We start from the raw sequence: 23,218 nt of genomic DNA, 5'->3' as shown, positions 1-23,218 counted from the left end.
AGACGCAGGATACGCGACGCCTACTGGTGGCCGGGCATGGACCAGGACATACGACAAATGGTCGAAAGGTGCCATGAGTGCACCAACAGTGACAAGCGCCTAGCCGTGAGGCAAGCTCCCATGCTGCCCACCGAAGTCCCCAAGGGGGTGTGGCGCAAACTAGGTTTGGATTTCATTGGGCCTTTGGACAACATGCCCCCAGAACACAAATACGGGATAGTCATGGACGACTATTTCTCCAAATGGGTCGAGGTTGACTTCACCGCAGACATCACCACAAGCACAGTCATAGAAGCACTCACTGCCGTATTCCAGCGGGAAGGCCTACCAGAAGAACTTGTCACGGACAACGGAGTCCAGCTGGTCTCTCGAGAAATGGAGAAATTCCTCAAACTCAACAACATTCGACAGCGGAGAGCAAGTCTTTACCACCCACAGGCCAATGGCCTGGTTGAGCGGGCAAACCACTTCATCAAAGGAGCGCTGCAACTGGCGCATGCCTCGGGCCTAGACCCGTACAAGACAGTCAAGGAAGCTGTAGCAGCACACTACATCACCCCCAACGCCGTCACAGGCGTTTCGCCATTCCATCTGCTAAGGGGGAGAAGGGCAGCATCCACACTGGTACCACCGTGGCTCCACCAAGTGAGGGCCGACGAAGAAGTGGACATGGAAGATGTAGTTTTCCGCATGCAGCGTAACAAAGAAGCCATGAAGACTCAAGGGGACTTGCGTCGAGCCGCTCGCCACCCAGTAGTTAACAAAGGCGACCGAGTAAAGATACGCCTTCCCCACAAAGACACTTCGACGGGCTCCAGATACAGCAGTCCCATAGAAGTCCTGGAGAAAGGGTCAAACCACATTTGCACCAGCGACGGAAGGAAATGGAATCTAGAAAGGGTGGCCATGTACCGCAGGAAAGGATCCATTGAACAGCCACACTGGGAAGCCGGAGAAGATCAAGACCACCAGGAGATATCTGAAAACTCTCACCTCTCAGAAAGAGATAACTCGGAGTCACACCACGTCAACGAGTTCTCTAGCCCCAACTCTTCAACCCCACTCAGGGAGTCACAGCGAAGAGCAAGACAAGGAGAACCCGAATCACCTGCACCCCTTCAAGAGCGTTCCCGCAGTCCTGCCCCATGTCCAGATCGGAGCAGACCACAGAGAGAGAGAAGGAGACCCAGCAAGTTTGCAGACTTTGTCATGGAATGACCATCCATCCTTTTCCCCAGTAAAGGAGGTGTGTGGGAACGTCACGTGATCGCGGGAGCGTGGTCTCACGAGATCTGGACTTAACGAGATCTCGTGAGCCCGTGCTCCACGAGAGAATGTTCCTGCCAGTGTTGGCGAAGCGCCAGACCAGTGAGGTCTACCGAGAGCGCTGCTCCTGATGAGGAGCCATCGGAACTGAGGCCCTGAAGAGCCTAATGACACCAGCTTCCAGGGCATAACTCCAAAGCCATAGGAGGCCACATGGGAGCCCTGGAAGCTTGCAGCGTGCCATCTTTGTGCACACCTTGCCCGGGCATAACTCCAAAGCCATAGGAGGCCACATGGGAGCCCTGGAAGCTTGCAGCGTGCCATCTTTCTGCACACCTTGCCCCCAGTGATGCAACTGGCAGGGCCCTGAACTGTGAGTAGTTCCCCTGTTGCACTCAGCCAAGTTTATGCCCACCTGTTTGTCTTGTAATAAAGACAATTAAAGCCCACTGCAGCATCCTGTCGTCCTTTAAGGCCACAACACCGTGGCTAGAAGTGTCTTGGTACAGCTCCCTTAAAGCTCAAAATACTGAAACTAAGCCTGTTTTGCGGGACAGAACAGACACTTGTTTGTACATTGGTTATTTGCAAGTCCTGATAACTGTGTTTGCTCTATTACCAAGAAACTTTAATTTAATGTCATGGTGAGGGACCCAAATCCACAGCCATCGAGTCCTGTTTTTTTCTTGAAATTCTGGGACTTGTGGTTTTCCTACGTTTAAATTGGGACAGAAAAAACGACCAGTCCCTGAATTCAAAAGGAAAAAACGCATCACCGGGATACCTTTTCGAGCATGGCAAGGGGGAACTTGAGAGCTTTGCCTACTTGTGTGAACACTAACAATTGCCCAAAAACGATTGTCTTTACAAATACCTGTTTAGGCAGCCCCTATTCCTTTCACTGTCATTTTACTGTACAATAAGTTATCTTCCAAAATATTGTTATATGTTCAAACATTGTTCTTTTATGTGACGTCTGATAACTTTTAGTTTTTATAGCTGTATTTTACTCGGCTCTGCAACCGAGGTCTGCAGTTTTCCCTGAGTCACTTGTTCCCGTTGCTCTGTCTCGCTTATACACTTCCGGGATAAAGGAGACGGCAAGGGAGGACAGAAAAGCACGGCGCCAATGCGAATGTCAGTGTATTTATGTCTCTACGCGGAAACAGAAGAGAAAAATAGAAACGTGACCCAACGTCACTTCCTTCTGTTTTCTGTGTCACTGATTCTATGATCCGGAAGTAGAAAATAGGCTGAGCAATAAGGGCCACAGAGCTTCGCAGCAAGCGTCTTCCTTCGCAGCAGCGGCGTCTTACCTGTAAATAAATAGGCGCGAGCGCCTTCGTCTTACTCCAAAAGCGGTTCGTAGCCCTCGAGCTGTGAGGGCCTACCTGGCTACTGATTACGTCACAATCCTTCGCTGTGGCGGCAGCAGCCCCTTCTACCTACCCTTCCTCCCCGGTTGGGCCCGTGGTGTAGAGGAGCCGGTACATCGCTTTTGAGAGAGGAAATTGCTTTGCAGGATGGCGCAGATGAGCTAGGTGTCGGAAAACAATGCCGGGTGCCTGGCAACGTACTGTATCGCGCCTGTAAGAAAACTATCGTTTCCGCCGTCAACGTTTGTGGCCGAGTGGGGAGACTTGTGCTGCAGAAACGGACTTTTGACATTTGTGACTATATCCCGGAGTCACCTTCGTAATGTACGTTGGCATAGGCATTGCCGGGATTCTGTTTGGCAGGTCAAGCCCTGTATTCCTTCTGGAGGATTAGTTAAACTAGCTGCGACGCTTACACCTTGGAAAACAGTCCCAACTCTTGGCCGGGCTCAATGGCCGCATTGACTTTAATGGACGTTCACTCTTACCAATCAGCATTTTCCGGTTAAAGCAGTTTTTAGTCCAACGCACTCTCTCTTTGAAGATTTTTGGATCTTGAGATAACTACTGTGGTATATCTGAGGAAACAGAATGGCGGCTAGCAGAGGTCAGAATCCACATGGACTTAAACAGATTGGCCTCGACCAGATCTGGGATGATCTCCGAGCTGGCATCCAACAGGTTTATACTCGGCAAAGTATGGCCAGGTCACGTTACATGGAACTCTACACGCACGTGTATAACTACTGTACGAGTGTGCATCAGTCCAACCAAGCTCGAGGTGCCGGAGTACCTCCCTCAAAGTCTAAAAAGGGCCAGACGCCAGGAGGAGCACAGTTTGTTGGCCTAGAATTGTACAAGCGTCTGAAGGAGTTTCTGAAGAACTACTTGACAAATCTTCTAGAAGATGGTGAAGATTTGATGGGTGAGAGTGTTTTGAAATTTTACACACAACAGTGGGAAGATTATCGGTTTTCAAGCAAAGTACTGAATGGAATTTGTGCCTATCTCAATAGGCATTGGGTCCGTCGCGAGTGTGATGAAGGGCGCAAAGGAATATACGAAATCTATTCACTTGCCCTGGTGACCTGGAGAGACAGTTTGTTTAGGCCTCTAAATGAGCGAGTAACAAATGCTGTGTTGAAATTGATCGAAAAGGAACGAAATGGTGAAACAATCAACACGAGGCTGATAAGTGGTGTTGTTCAGTCTTATGTCGAACTTGGACTAAATGAAGATGATGCATTTGCAAAGGGTCCCACGCTTACGGTGTATAAGGAATCATTTGAATCTCAGTTTTGGGCTGATACAGAAAGATTCTATACAAGAGAGAGCACTGAATTCTTGCAGCAGAACCCAGTTACTGAATATATGAAAAAGGCGGAAGCTCGTCTTTTGGAGGAACAACGCAGGGTGCAGGTCTATCTTCACGAGAGTACACAAGATGAACTGGCACGAAAATGTGAGCAGGTGTTAATTGAAAAGCACTTAGACATTTTTCATACAGAATTTCAACACTTGCTAGATGCAGACAAAAATGAAGATTTGGGGCGTATGTATAATCTTGTATCCCGCATCCAAGATGGCCTTGGCGAACTTAAAAAACTCTTGGAAACGCACATTCACAATCAAGGTCTTGCTGCTATTGAAAAATGTGGAGAAGCTGCTCAAAATGATCCTAAAATGTATGTGCAGACTGTATTAGATGTTCATAAGAAGTATAATGCGCTGGTCATGTCTGCTTTCAACAATGATGCTGGCTTTGTTGCAGCATTGGATAAGGCCTGTGGTCGGTTTATTAATAACAACGCAGTAACAAAAATGGCACAGTCGTCCAGTAAATCTCCGGAGCTGTTGGCTCGGTACTGTGACTCCTTGCTAAAGAAAAGCTCGAAGAACCCAGAAGAAGCTGAACTTGAGGATACGTTAAATCAAGTGATGGTAGTATTCAAATACATTGAAGATAAAGATGTATTTCAGAAGTTTTATGCAAAAATGCTGGCAAAGAGGCTGGTTCACCAGAACAGTGCTAGTGATGATGCAGAGGCAAGCATGATCTCTAAACTCAAGCAAGCATGCGGCTTTGAGTATACCTCGAAACTTCAGAGAATGTTTCAAGACATTGGTGTAAGCAAGGACCTAAATGAACAGTTCAAGAAACATCTAACCAACTCCGAACCATTGGACCTGGATTTTAGTATACAGGTTCTTAGCTCTGGTTCATGGCCATTTCAACAGTCTTGCACATTTGCTCTTCCATCAGAGCTGGAGCGCAGTTATCAAAGATTTACTGCATTTTATGCCAGTCGCCACAGTGGGAGGAAGTTAACTTGGTTGTATCAGCTTTCCAAAGGAGAATTGGTGACCAATTGTTTTAAAAATAGATATACATTGCAAGCATCTACATTCCAAATGGCTATACTACTACAATATAACACAGAAGATGGATATACTGTACAGCAGCTAACTGACAGCACACAGATAAAAATGGACATTTTGGTACAGGTTCTACAGATACTATTGAAGTCAAAATTATTGGTCTTGGAAGATGAAAATGCAAATGTTGATGAAGTGGATTTAAAGCCTGATACTTCAATAAAGCTATACCTTGGCTATAAAAATAAGAAATTAAGGGTTAATATCAATGTACCAATGAAAACTGAACAAAAGCAAGAGCAGGAAACGACACACAAGAATATAGAGGAAGACCGTAAGCTTCTGATTCAGGCGGCTATTGTCAGAATAATGAAAATGAGAAAGGTTCTAAAACACCAGCAGCTACTTGGAGAAGTGCTGACCCAACTCTCTTCTAGATTCAAACCTCGAGTTCCTGTAATTAAGAAGTGCATTGATATTTTGATTGAGAAGGAATATTTGGAGCGTGTTGATGGTGAAAAGGACACCTACAGTTACTTGGCTTAATTTCTTTGGCAATTGAGTGTTAACTGTGTAACGCTCAGTTTCTATTTACATGTGATGGCAGGCAAGAAGAAAACAGACCTTCCTTGCAGCCAACCAGCTGCCATGTGGACCCCTCCCTCAACACCTCAGACTAGGACTCCATCAGTCAGTCTCCGGTTTACATTGGAACTGCTCAGGATTTATTGTTTTCTTGACTCAAAATGTAAACGCCATTGTGATTGAACCCACTTTAAAACTGGTGGTCTCGACCTCATACCACACCCGACCCATACGCAGCAGTCTTTGGTCTGGAGGAATTGATCTTTACTCTTAACGTTGCCCTGCTGGCGGGTCCCTTTAGTTCCAATGGCACCCACCAGTAGTCTAAGTTCATGTTGCAGTACTGTTGATAGAGCCAGGCAGCTTTTGCATTTTTAAAGTATACAGTTGTGTGCAAGATCTGTAACTGGTCCCTTACATACTTTTTAATGCAGCAGGGGAGGGCTGTAGGAGAAACTCATGGTGGCGGACAACTGGAAATGCCAAGGCTTAACTTTTGACAACCCCTTTCCTCCCATCTCCATAGATGCAAACACAATAATGGAAAGGGATTGAGGTCTGGGGGTGTGCTGTATTCCCTTTTGGGAGGGTGAGATGGCCCCTTTTTGAACCGAAAATAATAAACACCAAATCTTCTGCATCAGGAGTTGCATGCTATTGTGTCTGCTTCTACGTCAATGCCTTGGCTATATTAGAATGGTTGTCGGCACGAGGGAGTACTCGGTGGGGGTGAAACTAGTTTAAGTATATGTTTGCAATATACTATAAAAAAGTTCCTTCCTAAGACTGCTTTTTTTGGTTTCAGATCCCTGGATTTACCTGTCTGCTTTTAAGGAGGAGGAGAGTGGCTCATTGGGTTGGATATATTTTTTTTTCCCCACCATGACATGTTACACTCCTTAAAAGAGCCAGATCAAAACGTTTTTTGCAGAGTTTATTTACATCTGAACATCACTTCAGCCAGGTCATCTGTCTATTGTCCATACATTGTCATAATTCTGCTTCTGTGTTTTATTTTGTCTGCTGCGATTCCTAGTTTCTCGAAAGGATCTTTCTATGTGGCTGTTGTAAAGGGACACACCTAAATGTCACCCCCTCATAATATGTAATGTTCTCACGTGATTTGGCAATCAAATTGCAAGGTTTTCATTCAAATGCCTAGTTAAATAGGAAGTCCCATGTGTATAAAAACGCCCTTCGCACCCCCAAACCTCCTGTATGTCTCTGTTTCCTGTTGTAGTGATATGATAATGTTACCGCAAAATATTCCAGCAAGAATGGACACTTTGCTAATCGGGCAAGGCGATCACAACCGCATTAGGAGACTCTCTACTCTGCCCCCCCACCCCTCACAATCCAGCCTGACCTGGCTGAAAAGCACCAGTGTTCTACCCCCAGACAAGTTCTGCTTACATTTGATGGTGTCTGGTTATTCTCTCTCTGTTTCAGTTGCCTCGTAGATGGAGAGTTGCACCGGCCTGTCAGAATTGCCAATTGTTGTAATGCCAGCATCTTTAAAGGTACATTTCTGCATTCTGAGACTGCAGGCGATTTGAAGGATTCCCTCCCCCCAAACCACCCCCCCATGCGCATGATTATTGAAGGGGACAATGTAGGCTCCCGCACTACACAAGTGCTATTCGAAATATTTGATCTCTAAGTCATAATCATTGTCGTAATTAGACCAAATGACTGGATACCAGTGGACAGAATCTCGTCTGCCCCACCTTAAAATTGCACTTCTTAAGCTGCCACTGCTATCAAAATTAAAGTTCAAAAGCTGTTTGTAAGAAATTCCTCTATGGTCTGGGTGTATGGAAACAAATGACAATACATATGCCAATGATTCACATCTATTTTCATACAGCCCCCAATGTATGCCCGCTATATTTCAAGACAATGGGGCAGAGATATTTTCTGGTTGAGCTGTATCAAGTGTTGGTGATACTGATACTAGCTTTTAATAAGAGTGGCTTATTCTTGATAGTCAGCCGTTATACCCACTGTTAGCTTGGTTGCGATCTTGTACTTTTGTTGTAGCCAAATTTGTTAATTTTATTATTTGTTGACTACTACTTTATTTGCCGTGTCAAGAAGGTGGAGTTGACCTTGAGTTTTATCATAGGTCACAGCAAGTTGGGTTGTTTATAATGGATTCATCCTGATCTCTCAGCAGTCCTAAAACCTTCTTGATAACCTGGCTTCTTGGTTGTTATATAGGGGTCAACCATGGGGAATGTGTGAGAGGAACACACACTGTCCAAAATGTGCCTTGGTGAGGCCATCGGTGCCTACAACAAACATATATATTTCACATATTGTTATTCACGTGTGTCCTCTCTGCTTGACTTAGACTTGCTCCAACTTTGGCAACGTCTTTCTTCTGCTGCAGGGTGCCATTCAACTCTGTTCGAGAAGATTAGTGACAAACTGTCAGAATTTTAAGGACATGATATCTTTGGGTAATTTTGAACATTTTGCAAGAAACGCATTACTTTGAATTGGATTTAGGTCAATTGTGTGAATTTGCAAGCCCATTTTACCCAGCTGATATGTGGCCAAATACGATTATTGTTGATGTTGGAAGTTCATAGCCTGGCTAAAGAGTGTCTTGCAATTTGACCAGCTGCAAGTAGAGATGCTGGAGCACTTTTTACTCCCTGCCGTTGAAATCTGGATTGAGACTTCTTCACAGATCTAAGAACAGTCTCATTTAGCTTTTTAAATATTTAAATCACTAAAATGTGATAGAGATACATGATTTCATTCTTAGTTCATTACTTTGCCATTGGCGCAGTGCTATTTTCTTTTTTTCTTCCTTCTCTGTCCCTCTTGACCAACCATGTACGGTTTATTTGAACCACCAAGCCAGAGGGAGCAGTCTTGGACACATTTTCCATATATGGGAGGTGGTGTGTCCAGTCACTGTTACCTTGCTTGCTGCATCGACATATGCAAGCTACTCCACACTGAGTTTGGCAAGGAAGACACCCGTCTGTGTTGTGTTATTTGGCACAGTGTGGGCGGGACTGCTCCCCTTTTGGGACACGTTTGTCTTGATTTGTGTTGTTGTGATACTCATGTAACCGATGCGACAACCAAGATGGAAACCTTTGAAATGCCACTCTGAGGAAAAATAGGTGGGGCAGTTGAGAAATGATGGGCTAAGCATTTGCATCATATTTTATGTTCTGTTTGAAAATGTAATTAATTTAAATACATTCGGGGCATTTTACTCCATGCACAATTTGTAGAAAAAGCAGTTGTGCTAAGTGATACTTGCAATGTAATTCATCTGGATTTTGGGGAGCTATGAGCATGGTCTTATTAAGTACAGTGTGGATATGTAATGTGCACAAACACATTTTTAATGAGGATGTGTTCAGAATTTGAACAAAGGTGAACTGTTGCTGTATGGCTTTTTTTTTAAACTGTCGTTTTGTAATGGTGACAAGATAAATAAATGGTGGTGATCGCATCCCCTGTCTGAATACAGCTTGGCCTTGCAGTTGGGGTGGGCTTACTTGCTGTTATCCATCCTCCAGCTTTATTTGTCCGCCTCAGAGCACCTTTCAGAAGGTATCTTGGCATGTGCGTGTACATATATATTTATATTGTTTCTCCTTGCAGATTAAAATCTCTCAGCGTTTTTATTACTCCTCTAACCAGATAACCAAATCTTAGTCCAATTCAATCTTCTAAAGGCAATTTTGTTCAAACATGACACTTACATGTAATATGAGGTAACATCTGTAGGGAGAGACACCACTGGCAGTAAGCTATCAAATAAACACATCAACATTTTTGGTGTCATGGGTGTATTTATTTGAGAGTATTTTAAAATGGATGTTTTGTATGCTGCGTATTTCTTTTCAGATTAATCTTGAATTATAGCAGCCTTACTATTCAGTTTTCTATAGCATTTAAGTATCAGATCTGCTATCAAATGTGTTAGACATACATGAAGTATGTATTTGCCGGTTTAAAATAAATGGAAATCAACTCGTTTGCACTGCAACCTAAAGAAAGCCGATTTTACTCTTAGATCTCATACTACCCTAATCATATCTCCATGCAGCGTGAGAGGGGATAGCTCAAGGGCAACACGTTTGTCTTGGAAGAAAGACAACGCAGTGCAACAACGGTTTGAATCCTGATGCCGCGATGAGAAACCAATCTCTGGTATTAAGCGCGTTATAAATGAACAATTATTTAAGTGTGAATGTTTGTATTAGTGACGTTGACACATTTGTTGTGTTTCTGCTTTTGCTCTTTTGTAAAATGTTAAACATAAGACTAGTGATTTGGAAGTTATGAACAAGAAGATTCTTGCTTGAATGATCGTTTTATTTTTGTTCTTGTTGTAAAGGTAGTAGTCATACTGTTGGCTTGAGTTGTACACTTATTCACTTGTCAGTTATCCCCAGCTGATACTAATGTGCGTATTGCTCATAGTATTATTACTCTTACATGTTTAATTGGGCATCAAAGAGGTCCCAAATTGATTATATTTGTTAGTTTACAAGTATTTCTTTCAAATTACCTATAGTTACCCCCTTTTCTGTGTTTCTATTTTTTTTTTTTTTTCTTTCTTCTTGGTCCCATCCTTCCACCAGGAATGTGTGTTGGGTTGATTTTAGTTTCTAGATCGATTGGAGGTTTGCCCAAGGATCCAAATTAAGTCTTACGAAGCCCTTCACATGTGGTGTGAAAGACGCTCCCATCTAATCCCTTACATCTCTATCCCTACTGCATTTGGGATTTTTATTTTCTTCCTGTTGTAGCAAGTCTACAGTTACCTAAACTAGCACTCCAGTACTTAACCTGTACCAACTTTAGACCCCACTTTGGGGGAATGCCTCATCTTCTCCATTTTGGCAGCCTCAAATGGTTACTTTATTCACATCTCCATTTTTACATGCTAAACGCTCTCCACAGGAGTCTGTGAAAGGCATTTTTTTATTATTCAGTTGACAAAAAAAAAATTGGGGCCCACCCTCTGTTAGGCTTTCAATGAGATGAACATTGTTTCTATTTTTCTCAGGTCACCTCCAGCATTGAGTCCTTCCTCCACTAGATGTTAACATACATAGCTGGCATGCCACAACCACTGATTTCTGCCTTCTTATAGCTTCTTGCTGGTGGTCAATCTACTGCGTCAGGATTACCATTTAATAATTGTGCACCAGGTCTAAGTGAGGTAGGTTATTTATCTTTACTGTCTGCCCAAAATTCATGATGGAAACCTAAGGAGGATACAGAAGCTAATTGAAAAGTGTTGATAAATAATGCAATCTTTGGAAGTGACAATGGTCCCATTAAGACAATTGTTTGCTTTACGGACTTCTGGGTGAGAACAATTAAAATCGAAGAGATGTGTTTACAATGACTATAAGAGCAGCTCTGATTTGGGAGCTTGTGTGTCCAGTGAGACCCGGCTTGCTGCACCTAAATATGCAAGTGACGCCACACTAAGCCCAGCAAGGCAGAAGCCTGTCATTGTTGTGCTATTTGGCACTTGGCATTTGAAACACGTTTACATTGTAAACAAGGCTGTGGGAGACTGGCAGTGATTATAACCTCACACCTGAATTCTGCAGACATGGAATTTGGGATGCTAGATTTGGTTGAGCTTCAGTGAAATTACTCAATTACAATATGTGCATGTTTTGTATTTGCTTAGGATTTTTGTACACTGCTAATGCTTTTAGTCCGTCCTGGCTTGAGATGGTTTTTCGAAATGTGACTATGGCATTTAGTCTGCGGCGAGCCTCTAGACTACTACAATGCCACAAAGGTAGATCTGTGATAGATATAAACCTGCGTGATATCGCCTTTCGGAGGAGATGAGTAGCAGGGGCAGCTGAAAACTGTAGAAGAGGGATGATGCAGACCTAGGCATTCCAGTGCAGCAACGTTCCTAGATGAGTTTGTAAAAGGATGGGGCCATGATTTGTGGCTCTTGGCTCGAACGCAGGGCAATGTTGACATTTTCACTTTGTATGCCATTCATTTTGGAGCAGTATGGTAACATTTTATGCCTTTGTTTTGGGGTTCTGTATGTTTAATGATGGCAAACTGGGAAGTGCTGTTGACCCAACGTATGTGCAAATGTTTAAATACTGCTTAGTTGTATGGGCAAACTCCGAATTATACTGTCAAATCACTGTTGGCAAACCTTTCATGGCATTACCCTATTATTTTTGGCTCTTGGGGGTGGCACTATGTGGAGCGGCTTTGAGCAAAATATAATGGCTTGGGGAGTGAAAAAGGGAGGTTGGCTTTTGATAAATATCCAAGACTTTGCTTTATCATCCTTCTCACACTTACGCATGTAGTCTTTGCATGACGCATGCTAGTCATCTTGTGCCCCCCTTTTAAAACTTATTTTTATTGACTTTTTCATTATAACAAAAAACTCCCAAACCCTCCCCAGATCGCCGTGCTATTTTCCCACTAACCAGTTCCCCTTTCACAACGTCTCACAGTATGACGAAGATGCGCAGTCTGTGGGGGCACTTTTGGGCCAATCAGTACTGGTCTCCAGTCCCGTCTAAATTCCCTCTGAGCTCCCTGTAAACAATAAAGTCACCCATTCCAATGAGACGAAGGACCACAGCTTATTCCGTTGGGGCCTGTTTCTGTTTTTGCACTATTGCCGACCAAGCGGCTATTAGAACAATGTACGTCTTTAATTGCCTTTTTTATGTAACTGTTTCTGTAACATTTAGTTTTCCAGCGACCAGTTACCTCCGGGTTAGGTGCGTGATACAAATACAAAAAAAAATCACTTTGGATAGCGTGTCCTCTGCAGGGTCTCGCAAGCCACACAGTTTTCCATTGTCCCCTACCCTTCTTCAGCTCAAACATGGCTTTCATATGAGATGTTGTCCCCTTTTCAGAATGGCAGGACATCCCCCACCAAATATGGGCTCAATCCCCCTTTCCCTGTACATAGGAGAGCACTCCACTCGGTCAAAAGCTTTTTCAGCTTCAAGCAAGAGCAGTATATTTAGGGCTCTTTCCTGTAGGAAAGCATTTACAGTATTAAGGACTAGGCCCGGTACATACCCTGGTCACAAGGCTAGTTGAATAGCTTGGTTTTCGGTGCTTTTCGGAAAGCAGTGAGGGAGGTTTCCTTCCTGAGCGGCAGTGGCAGGGTGTTCCAGTCTTTGGGTGCTAGCACTGGGAAGCTTGCTCTCCTCTGACTTTGGCTCGTTTAAAGGTGGGGACCGTGAGCTGGTGGGAGTGCTGGGCCCGTTTAGGTCTAAGGGAATTCTTTCTGACAGATACTTGGGTGCCGAGTGATAGTCTTGAAGAGAATGCACTCCCTCTTGGGAATGCTTAATGCTGCTCTAAGGGCTTTGTTTTGGGTGATTTGTAGTTTATTCAGGGTTTTTGCTAATGTGCTGTTAGGGAGAATTCTCTGTTTAGGCTAAATTTCCTAACCTAGTGAGTCCCCCAGCAGCTTTGCTGTATTTTTGGGGTTTATTTTTTTCTCCTGCCAAGAGTGAGACTCTTTTACCCTCACTCTTGGGCATGATTTGAGTGTGTTTCTTTGAATCTAGAGGTGTTTAAATGGCTATGGGGTCTTTTACTCCATAGGGCTTCATGTGTTTTTGTGATGTGTGTTACACCGCACCCTCAGTGCAGTAACACGGCGGTGTCATAGTGACCCCCCCAGTATAGACTCCATACCCTGGGACTGACTACTGTCTCCCAGGGCATGTAAAGTCACCATTGACTTTACTAGTCTTAAATTCTGAACAGAACCAGTACAAACCATCATATTGTGGACGTACTGGCTGGGGCAATTCAATTGCCCTGGGGTCTGTTAGTCGAGGGGGCACGTCTCCGTCCCCCCTGATCGAGTTTTGGCTGGTGGCAGTGGATACTACTTTTTATATTCAACCGCGAATATTTTCCTATGGGATTTCCCATTGTTTTAGGCTACTATCTTTATTTAATTATTTACGGTAGCCTCGAACATACCGCCGGTTTATTTAATTAATATTAATTCTCCGGTTGGTATTTTTTGCCAAAACTTGATTCTAAAATGGCGTTTTGTGTTCTCTTCTGTGACTCCAACCCAAGTCGAGGCCTTTGTTCCACTTTGGCGGTCTTCTCCACAGAAGCCCTCCAAAGTGGTGCCACTCTGTCTGGGGTACTTAGGAGGGGCGGAGGGGGATTTAGGCACCCTGGACTGAGTTGCCTAGGCAACTCAAGTCGCACTCCGTCCTGATTGGCCCACCACTTAGCATGTTTGAGTGAAAGCTAGGCTGAGTGAATGGGGGTTTTCTGCATAAAAGCAGGGCTTTGGGGACTGGAACTTCAGAAGTCACCACAGGACTTAAGAATCCGACGAGGGAGAAGCTGAGCTGACCTGCCACGACACCACCACCACCGGTGGAGCCCTGCTGGACCGCCTCACCACTTTTCCCAACGACAGAGGAGATCTCTCGCCGGAGAGTCTTCTTCCTTTGACTGGTGGGGATAACCAGTTTCACCGTCTTTTCGCCTTCCCGACGTACCTCGTGGCCGCCTTGCCTGTGGCAAGCACCCCGGCAACTGGGATACCACGTTTTACCACGACCGCGAAACAAAGGTACCACCTTTAACTGGAAAACTCTGCGGCTGGTTTCTTTCCTGGTAGTGCAACGACCTTCATCTTTCCTCCAAGTCGAGATCTTCTCTCCCCCTGGACGACGACGCGACTTGCACCCACTGCCAGGAACAACTGCCACCGCTGGAGGATCCTTCCCACTTAAGGTACCGTGTCCCGCCTTTCTTCCCTTGCTACCGACTGTACGGGGTAGATTTAGCCCCCGGCTTTCGAACCTGGGTTAGCCTGGGACACCCTGGCTAAACTTTCCTAAGCCTCTCGACTCTTTCTGAACCCTCTGCAAGACTTTCTAAGCCTAGTGTAACAGTGTGATCTTGGGCGCATTTGTGCTCTGCTCTCTCTGAGTGGGCCCAGCCTTTGGACTTTGGCTCACCAGTGACTTTTTCTTTTCTGCCTTGCTAACAGTGTTCCTGAACCTTAGAGTGGTGTACCTTTCCATATTCTGTCTTTTTCCCTCCCTTTCTCACAAACTTATTGGAGTGCCATCTAGTTAAGCGCTCACCTCTGTATGAAAATAAGTGGTGTTTTACTGTGACTTATCTGATGAGGAAAAAGGGGTGTATATATTACAATAGTAACTGTGTTTAGAATATTTTACAATAAGAGTGCTGGAGTGTTTCAAACCGTGTGTTTTTAAATAAATAATTATATACTTTGATACCAAAGCTCTGGTCAGTGCTTGCTTGTATTATTGTATCTGAGTGCCTATTGTGTATACTTTGCATACTGCCTAACTCTTCTTGAGAGAAGTCTGACTGCTCAGCCACAGCTACCAGGTAAACCTGGGTGGTACAGACTGCTACCAAGTGGGTTTACTGCCAACACCTGTAGTCTTCAATCTTTTGCAGTGTTCCCTAAGGGAACTGCACAGGTTTCTGCTTAACATGTGCCTAGGAAGACGCTGTACATTACAGTAGTCCAGCTTTGCCCCGATGGTGGCTCTGGCAATGGTGAGGCAGTATTTTGCAGAGAGGTATGGTTTGACTGTTAATTATTTTGGTTGTAAGTGCAGATGATTAATGGCACTAACCTGGCGTTTCATTGATGGGGTGGAGTCCAGGTAAACGCCCAAGGTTTTGACCGCTGCAAGAGGCTGTGATTACGGACTTGTATTTACTGTTGAGCTTGTTGAGAATTTCCTTCGGCCCTACCAGTAGGATTTCTGTTTTGTCTCCATTGAGACACAGGCCGTTGGCTGCCATGTAGGCCCAGATGAATGTATAGGTTTCATTTAGGGTAGCTGAATCTTGTAAATAGGCGCCAGAGAGGGGGATAAGAATCTGAGCATCATCGGCATAGTTTGTAAAAGCTATGCCGTGCTCATTTAGATAATTGAAGAGGGGTAAGGTGGAAATGTTGTAGAGGGTAGGCAAGGTACATGACCTCAGTTGGACTCCGCAGTGGATGGGGGATGGGATAGCACAGGCCTGATCAGAGAAGACTCTCATAGCCCTTCCTTCAAGGAAGGAGGTGATCCAGGCTGTGGCTTCTTGGGAAAAGTGGGCGGCTTCTCTGAGGTGTCTGCAGAGGATCTTATGGTCTACTAGCTCGAATGCTGTAGACGGTCAAGGAGAAGGCGTAGCGCTGGCTTGCCTTTGTCTGTTTTTTCCTGTAGTTGGTTCTTAAGGGTGAGCAGTGCTGACTCTGTGCATGACGTGGAGGACAGAATCCGGATTGCCTTTTCCCTAAAATAATGTTAGTTTCTAGATGATTCTGGTTTTGGAAGTATGCGGCTTTGTCTAGAATTTTTAATAAGAAAGGCATGGTCGTGATGGGTCTGTAACTATTAGGTGAGTCCCGGTCAAAGGAATTTTTTTTCTTATTTAGCAGTGGTCTGACCATGACTCCGGGAGGGCCGGACGGACGATACCAGCAGCGAATGATGCATTGATAAATGCTGTCAGAAATGGGGCTAGTGAGTCTGCACACTCTTAATGAGGTTTGCTGGGCAGAGATCGCCTTTACATGGAGAAGGCTTAATATGTTTCATGACTTCTGTCTCGGTCACTTCTCTGAAGGCAAAGGGCTGTATGTTTTTGTCTTGAGTGACTACAAGTGCCGGGGGCACCGTAGTTTAAGGCAGTGCGTTGAATTGAGAGTTAATATTATTCTGGAGGGTGTTTATTTTATTAAGCATTGCAGTTTGAATATTATTGCACCATGCTACATCTTTCACTGTTCTCTGGATGTTAGTCATTTCCCTGAATATTGCAAACAAGCTCCTTTGACTCAGATTTGGCGTAGGAGATTCTGCAATTGTAGGCTGATTTAGCTAATGTGATAGCTTTTTTGTATTGTTTGGCAATAGTTCTGTAGGTTTTTAGTGTGGAGTCAGATGGGCAGGATTGCCATTTGGTGAGGGCTGAGCGCTTAAGGGATCTCAGATCACTTAACTCTTCGATAGTTGGAATAGTTATTAGATTTGGCTCTTTTCTTCTCTAGTGGGGCAGTGGCTTCTATTGCTCTTTCAAGAGTGGTGTTGTAGAGATCTAACAGGTTGTTGGAGAAAGGGGGCCTTAGAGCTGGATCCTCTGGTATGAGCCTATGTTTGGTGAGGGGACGTGAGGATCTGGCCATGGCTGAGGGCACTGGTGATGTAGGTTTAGTGATGTTTCTAGTTGGGATGTGGAAGTGGTGATCGGTCCATGGACGTGGGGTATTGGAACTGATAGCTACCGAGCAGTTGTGATCAGCAATCCAGTCTAATATGCGACCTTTGCTGTGCATTGAGTTGTTGACTCTTTGGATAAAGCCCATATGAAAGTGCTTTGGCAAAGGCTTTGCCTTGCTTGTTGTTAGGGTCATTGAAGCCCTGGTTAACGTCTCCTGGAGTGCTCTGTTTTTTTAGGTTATCTCCTAGAAGGTGGAGGAGGTTACCCTGGATGTCTAGCAGTGGCGGTATATGATGTGGAGTGTTAGTGTATTGTTGGGTGAGGGATAATTTGACAGATGAGTCAGTTATCCACTATTGAGGAATGTATTTGTCTGGCGTCAAGGGCCATCTTGAGGATAAGGGCAACACATCCTCCTTTGCTAGTGGTTCTGTCCTGGTGGAGTATAATGAAGTCGGGAGAGAGGGCGATTGCCGGACCAGAGGCCTCATGAAGCCAGGTTTCTGTGATGGTGAGCACATCGAGGTCTAGGACTGTAAGTCGTGGATCTCGGTGGCATGTGCTGGTAGGGAGCGTGCATTAATTGGGGCACATTGGAGTTGGCTGGGGGGAGGTTTTAGTGGTATATTTCTTTTGTGTGTGGTTAGATGGTGTATCTTTCTTGATGCCAGTTGGCGGCACGGTCAGCCTGGGTCCAGGTGTAGGTAGAGGGGTTTTATTTGCTTGTTTCAGTATGTACGAGGCTGCTTAGTCCAGAGCGGGTTCCAAGCAATTGATTTCTAACGATTGTAGGCCTAGGACGTGAGAGGAGCTGCGGGTGTTCTGGCGGGCTATGTGGCTTAGGAGGGGTATAGGGTAAATTGTGTCTGAGGCTGTGGGCGACTGACTGTGGTCTGCAGGTGGTGCTGGAATGGGCCTGGCAGGTGGGGCTGAAGAGTGGTTACAAGAAGTATGTAGGGGAAACCTCCTTTAAATTAGGCAGTTTGAGATCCATGTTCGAGCAAACGCAAATACACCAAGGATTTACAGGACAGTTCTATGGGTGAACAAGTGATGCACAATACAGCAGATGGATAGGTTTACAGAGGCAGTGCATGGGCATGAGGATTACGTAACATGTGAGCAAATTCCTGGAAAATGCAGATAGGCACAGCTCTAAGGGCTAGGCAAGCAGCGATTAGCTGCAGATACTGGAGAGCGCATACGTCACAGGGACCAGTAATGCATTGGAGTGTTCGCTATACAGTGCAGTTGGTGTGGTAAAGGACAGTAGTTACGATAGGGAATGCAATAATCAGTTAGACACTTGTATCAGGAGGTGTACTATGGTGAGGGGCACGGTGGTTATGCGCAAAAGTCAAAATACATTTCAGATATAAGTGCAGGGGATGGATATTATCAGTTGGCCTGTATTTTCTTTAGAAACCTGTGGCTAAACCCCACAACCTTTAGAACCCTAAATAGGAAAGAGCACTCCACTCATCAAAAGCTTTTTCAGCATCAAGTGAGAGCAGTATTGAGGGTTCTTTCCTGTAGAAGGTTTTTTCCAAGAGATGGCGTACCTGCCTTGTCTGCCTCTCGGATGAACCCAGATTGATTTGTATATACAAGCCTTGCAAGAATTGCTGACCACCTCCATGTCAGTATTTTGGTGTATAATTTGGCATCGAGATTAATTGGTGTGATCGGTCTTTATGACACGCAAAGCGTTGGATCCTTGCCTGGCTTAGGGAACAGAACCACTTTTGCCTCTTCGATCTTGGGGCCATCTTCCCATAGGAATCAAAGGTATTAAATAGTTTCGTTAGTCTGGGGGCCATTTGAACCTGCACTTGTAGAAGACTGCCGTAAAACCATCTGGACCCAACGCTGGTCATTGATGGCTCCTTCCACCTCATCCTCCAGTATATCCCCCTTCTAATGCTTCCTTTTTCTGAGCCATTATTTTTGGTGGCAGGATTTTGTTCAGGTAGGCCAATTGTAGTTCCCCATTCGGGTTATCCGAGGAGTATAGGGCAGGAGTAGTCCGCAAACACCTCTGTGATAGTTTGCATGACTTTGTTACCTAATCGATCTTTCAAAGAAACCATGGTCCCTGCTGCAGTTTGGCTCTAAGCTGCCTCGCTAACATCCGATCTGCCTTGTTGGTCTTCATATACTATCTTTGTTTATTATATAGCAGCCTTCTCTGCCCTATCTATGTGCCCATATGAGATCCAATTGCCCCTAATGTGGTTAAGCGACTTCTGAAGTACTTTGGAATTGGCGTTCTGCTAGTCCCCTCATGACCTGTAGCTGGCCCTCCAGATCCTGTTCCATGCAGCGCCATTGTCTATCCCACTGGGCCTTAATCCCTATGAGCTCTCCCCTGCCCCCCTTCAACACCACCTTAAATGCCTACCGTACCGTCACCTCCGGGGAGATGTTCTCTGTGAAGTACGTGCCAATCTTTTCTGCTATGTTCACACAGAGTATCGTATCTTTCAGCAGCTTGTTTGGAAACCTCTGTTGCCCGAATATCTAAGTTAATCATCATTGGGACAAGATCAGATGGTGATATAGCACCTAGCGTTATATCGTGCACCTTCCCCAGTAGCCTCGCAGATACCCAGAAGTAGTCTATCCTGGAGAGCGACTGGTGGATGTGTGAAAAATAAGTGTACCCCTTCTCACCCACCTTACAGCCTGCCCCACATCTTGTAGGGCTAGAAGATGTATTCTCTTTTTTTTTTTTTTTTTTTTTTAAGCTTTCGTTGGGGCCTGAGCCCCTTGCTCCGTGGATTTACTACGATCCATCCTAGGCTCACATGCTGGGTTTAGATCCCCTGCCAGGATAACCTCTTTGTACTGTTCGAGTACAGCCAGAGCCCCTTGCCCCCATAAAAATTGGGGGTGTATACATTTGCCAGGGTGTAATTTGGACTCTCAAGCCATACCTGTAGGAATAAATACCGCCCTTCCTGCTCACCTCAGACTTTTAGAACTTGCACGTCCAGGGTATCTCTGAAGGTTATTAGGACCCCCTGCTGTTTGCCTTCTGCACTTTATTGATCTGCTCGGGAATAGTAGCATATTTTGACCCCCGTTCTATTCCCCTTCCTGATATGAGTTTCTTGGAACATTATCACTTCATGTTTATCCCTTCCCAGGAATGCCTCTAGCTTTTTCTTCACTGGGGTATTCATCCCCCTAATATTCTGTTAGGATCTCAAAGCCCCCCCCATTTTAGTGCCCCTCTTTCAGCGCTGTCTTAACCTCCCCCTCGTTCCGCTCCTACTAAATCAGTCCCTCTGCGTGGACCCCGTGGTGGAGGCCTCCATCTGCCTCTTGTCACCTTCACCTTCACCCACTCCCATGGCTTCCTCTTGAGAGGGGTTGGGTTATTCTCTGGATCTACCCCCACGGTCCCCATCATTTTTTGTGACAGTTACTGTTCTAAGTTGGGGTTGGGGGAGGGTCGGATGAGAATGAGAACCTGACGAGACAAAATACTATACTGAGATCACATGTGTTTCATTGTATTTGTAAAACTTTAATAACGCATTTAAAAAAAAAAAAATATCAGAATTTGCACTCCCTCCTCACAAGTAGTGTTGGGTACCCTCCCATGTGAATAGCAGACAAAAAGGGAATGCCCACTTTTATTTAATTTGCTTTTGTGAAAGAGCTTGTACCAAAGGACCCATCTCCCTCCTCTTCTGTAGCGTGTTTTGTGCCAGTTCTTGAAATAGTTGGACATCCTTCCCATTGATTGCTGTGGGGGTGCACCGCGCTGCCAGCTGTATCTATTCTTTTTGCCCAAAGGATGCCATTGCTGCAAGTACATCTCGAGGTCTGGCCCCAGACTCCTTTCTTTTCGGGCCCACACGATATATCCAGTCAATTGGAATATCTGTCTCTGTACCCTCCCCAGGCAATCGCCAAAGAGCAGCTGCACGGTGCTCGAAATCCTTATTGGCTTGATCTTATGACACACTTTATTTTATGTTAGAGCACCTTGGCCTATTTTCCAGATATTTTCACTGGAGCTCCAGATTGAGCACCTCTTTAGGTTGTATCACAATCTCCTCATTTTTCCTTGAGTCCTTGACCATCTCTTGCAGAGCCCTTCCTTCCGTCTGTTCTCTCTCTCCTGTAGCTTGGACAGATCCCCTCTCAATTCTTGTATCGACTGCCTTAAGTCTGCCTTTCATGAGTCAAATTGTGCTTGACATGACTGGGTAAACTTGTCTTGGAATTCCTGGAAGCACTGTTGTATACCTGCTTTGTTGAGTGCCATGTCCAGAGAGGTCCGCTCCCCTTGAACACGCCCATCCACCAGCTCGGACTACGATCAACCGCGCTGCCTGCTATGTTAAACCCTTATTTTTTGGTGCTGGGTGGGTGGATCTCCCTCGTTCATCGCAGCTGCCATCCCTCCCATTTTGAATAAAGATCTGTTTTATACTTCCCGTGTATAACATTGTTTCTGAATCCGCCTGCCTTTTCACCAACCCTCGTCCCTTGTTTTTCTACCTGTATTGTCCATAATGTCTTGTTTGACCCGGTGAAGCCCAGGAGACATCCTCCACACCCCCCCCCCCCCCGAGTATCTCTTTACTGCTCCGTCTTCTTGCCCCATATTTTGTGGTGGTTTGTGGGGCATCTTTACATCCTTTCCTCCAGTGCACAACATTGATCCATTTCCACCCTCTATGATGCTATGAGTCTCAGGAGATCCCTGTTTTGCTGCTTTGCTGCTGTCTGTCTTGGCTACGAAGAAGGCAGTTAACAGCAGCTTCTTTTCCCAGTTTAGGACTACACCTTCACCCAACACGCTTAGAAGCACCATCTAGGGCAACTTGGAATTTGTAGCCCTCTTATCCATTATTTGCTACGTTCTCTATAGTGCTAATAACATTTAACTCCCCTTAACACCCCCCCCCCACCCCCCCTTCATAGCTCCGTTGAACTCTCTAGGTTAAGGTGATTTTCATTGTTGGTTCAGTCTGGTTATGTATACCAGTTAGGGCCCATGCTTCTGAGGCTCGTCTATTGACATATGATAGAGAAGTTACGTAGCGATGTTGGCTTAAAGTAGTATTGCTCTGCCACAAATTCATGGACTGGGAGCCAGACTGCCATGAACTTAATAGGTGCCATTAGCCAGGGCTGTCACCTTCTCCATAGCCACCACTCCCCACAGCCTCACCCACCACATCGCTACAACGGGCCCCTGTTTGTTCTTCCTTGAGTGTGCCAAGGTGATCCTGGAGCACTCGGCATGTGAGTGATGAGCGTGGCGCTGCTTCTGGTGGTGGCATAGGTTCCCTCTGCTGTGGCACTCAATAACACCACCACTGGTTTGAGGGGCATCTGTACCTCTGTTGCATTCTTAATGTGGCTGAGTATTTCTTTCCAGTATACCTCCACTAAAGGCCAATCCCACCACATGTGCATCAGGTCTCCAATCTGTCCACAACCCCGCCAGCCTGTCGGAATATTCTGGGTTAATAGAGTGCACGTGTTGTGGTGTCCTGTACCACCTGAGACATAGTTTATATGCTGATTCTTGATTGACACACACTTAGAGGGTTTCATTGCCTGGTGCCATATCTGTTCCCCACGTGTCCTGTGTGATAGTTCTCCAAAATCTTGTTCCTGTTGGACATGTATGGTAGGATGCCTCTGGGACTTGACCCATCTAGTAGCTGATAGTGTCTCGGAAACCCCATTCTCTGTTGCCCCTTCCTTTATTGTGCGTTCCAACCCGAATGGTACTATATTGGGCCTTTTGTTTTACTGTTTTGTTCGCGAGCCAATGTCTTATTTGGGTGTAGTGGAAACGTTTGCGTTCTGGTACCTGAAATTTGTTTTTTACAGTCCTCAACCGTTAATGGGCTTAGGAATCCTCCAACGTCGGATTGAGGCACCTCCCGGTGTCCAAAAATGAGACCTTGTTGCGGCTGTGAAGTCCAGATTGTAAGCCATTGGCGTTAGTGGGCCTCCTCTGATTGTACCCATCCCCTGTAATGCTTTGTCCCAGGAAAAGTTTTTTTTTTGTGGTGTCTAGCAGTGTTACACTCCCCCGCCCTGCCCCCAACCCCCCCCCCCCCCCCACCCCCCTCCCTGTGTTTCGGTGTCAAGAAGCCTAAATTCTCCAGAGGTATGCTGGTCGTCTCTCTTTCTATGTTAGACCACGAGTTCTCCCGTGGGGCCCATTGGCACATCCGGGCCACCTGTGCAGCCATTAAATATCGATTGAATTCTGGGACCCTCTGGCTCCCCAGTGCAGGAGGACGAAGCAAAACCTTTCTGGGCAGCCTTGGTTTCTTTTTCCTCCAAGTGAAAAGCATGATCTCCCTCTGCAAGTTTTTGATCCCTAAGATTGGGATCCGAAT

At 45.4% G+C, this 23,218-nt stretch overlaps 2 protein-coding genes across 3 annotated transcripts in view; both read left to right on the top strand.

Annotated features, from left to right (window-relative positions):
• The window catches only part of PPP1R42 (protein phosphatase 1 regulatory subunit 42), a 1,058,014-nt gene that overhangs the window by 446,816 nt on the left and 587,980 nt on the right, over positions 1–23,218 (top strand). The window lies entirely within an intron of this gene.
• On the top strand, positions 2,494–9,406 carry CUL1 (cullin 1). Its single transcript, XM_069621140.1, has one exon. The coding sequence runs from the start codon at positions 3,234–3,236 to the stop codon at positions 5,562–5,564; it is 2,331 nt and encodes a 776-aa protein (XP_069477241.1). The 5' UTR covers positions 2,494–3,233; the 3' UTR covers positions 5,565–9,406.

The sequence above is a fragment of the Ambystoma mexicanum genome, chromosome 5q (assembly GCF_040938575.1).
Source record: "Ambystoma mexicanum isolate Mex_15411 chromosome 5q, UKY_AmexF1_1, whole genome shotgun sequence".
Classification (NCBI taxonomy): Eukaryota; Metazoa; Chordata; class Amphibia; order Caudata; family Ambystomatidae; genus Ambystoma; species Ambystoma mexicanum.
The sequence above is the reverse complement of the archived record's forward strand: the minus strand, read 5'-3'. Positions and strand labels throughout refer to the sequence as shown.

What these genes read in the sequence shown, in the direction of transcription:
- CUL1 (XM_069621140.1), top strand. Translation starts at nt 3,234, where the DNA reads ATGGCGGCTAGCAGAGGTCAGAATCCACATGGACTTAAACAGATTGGC.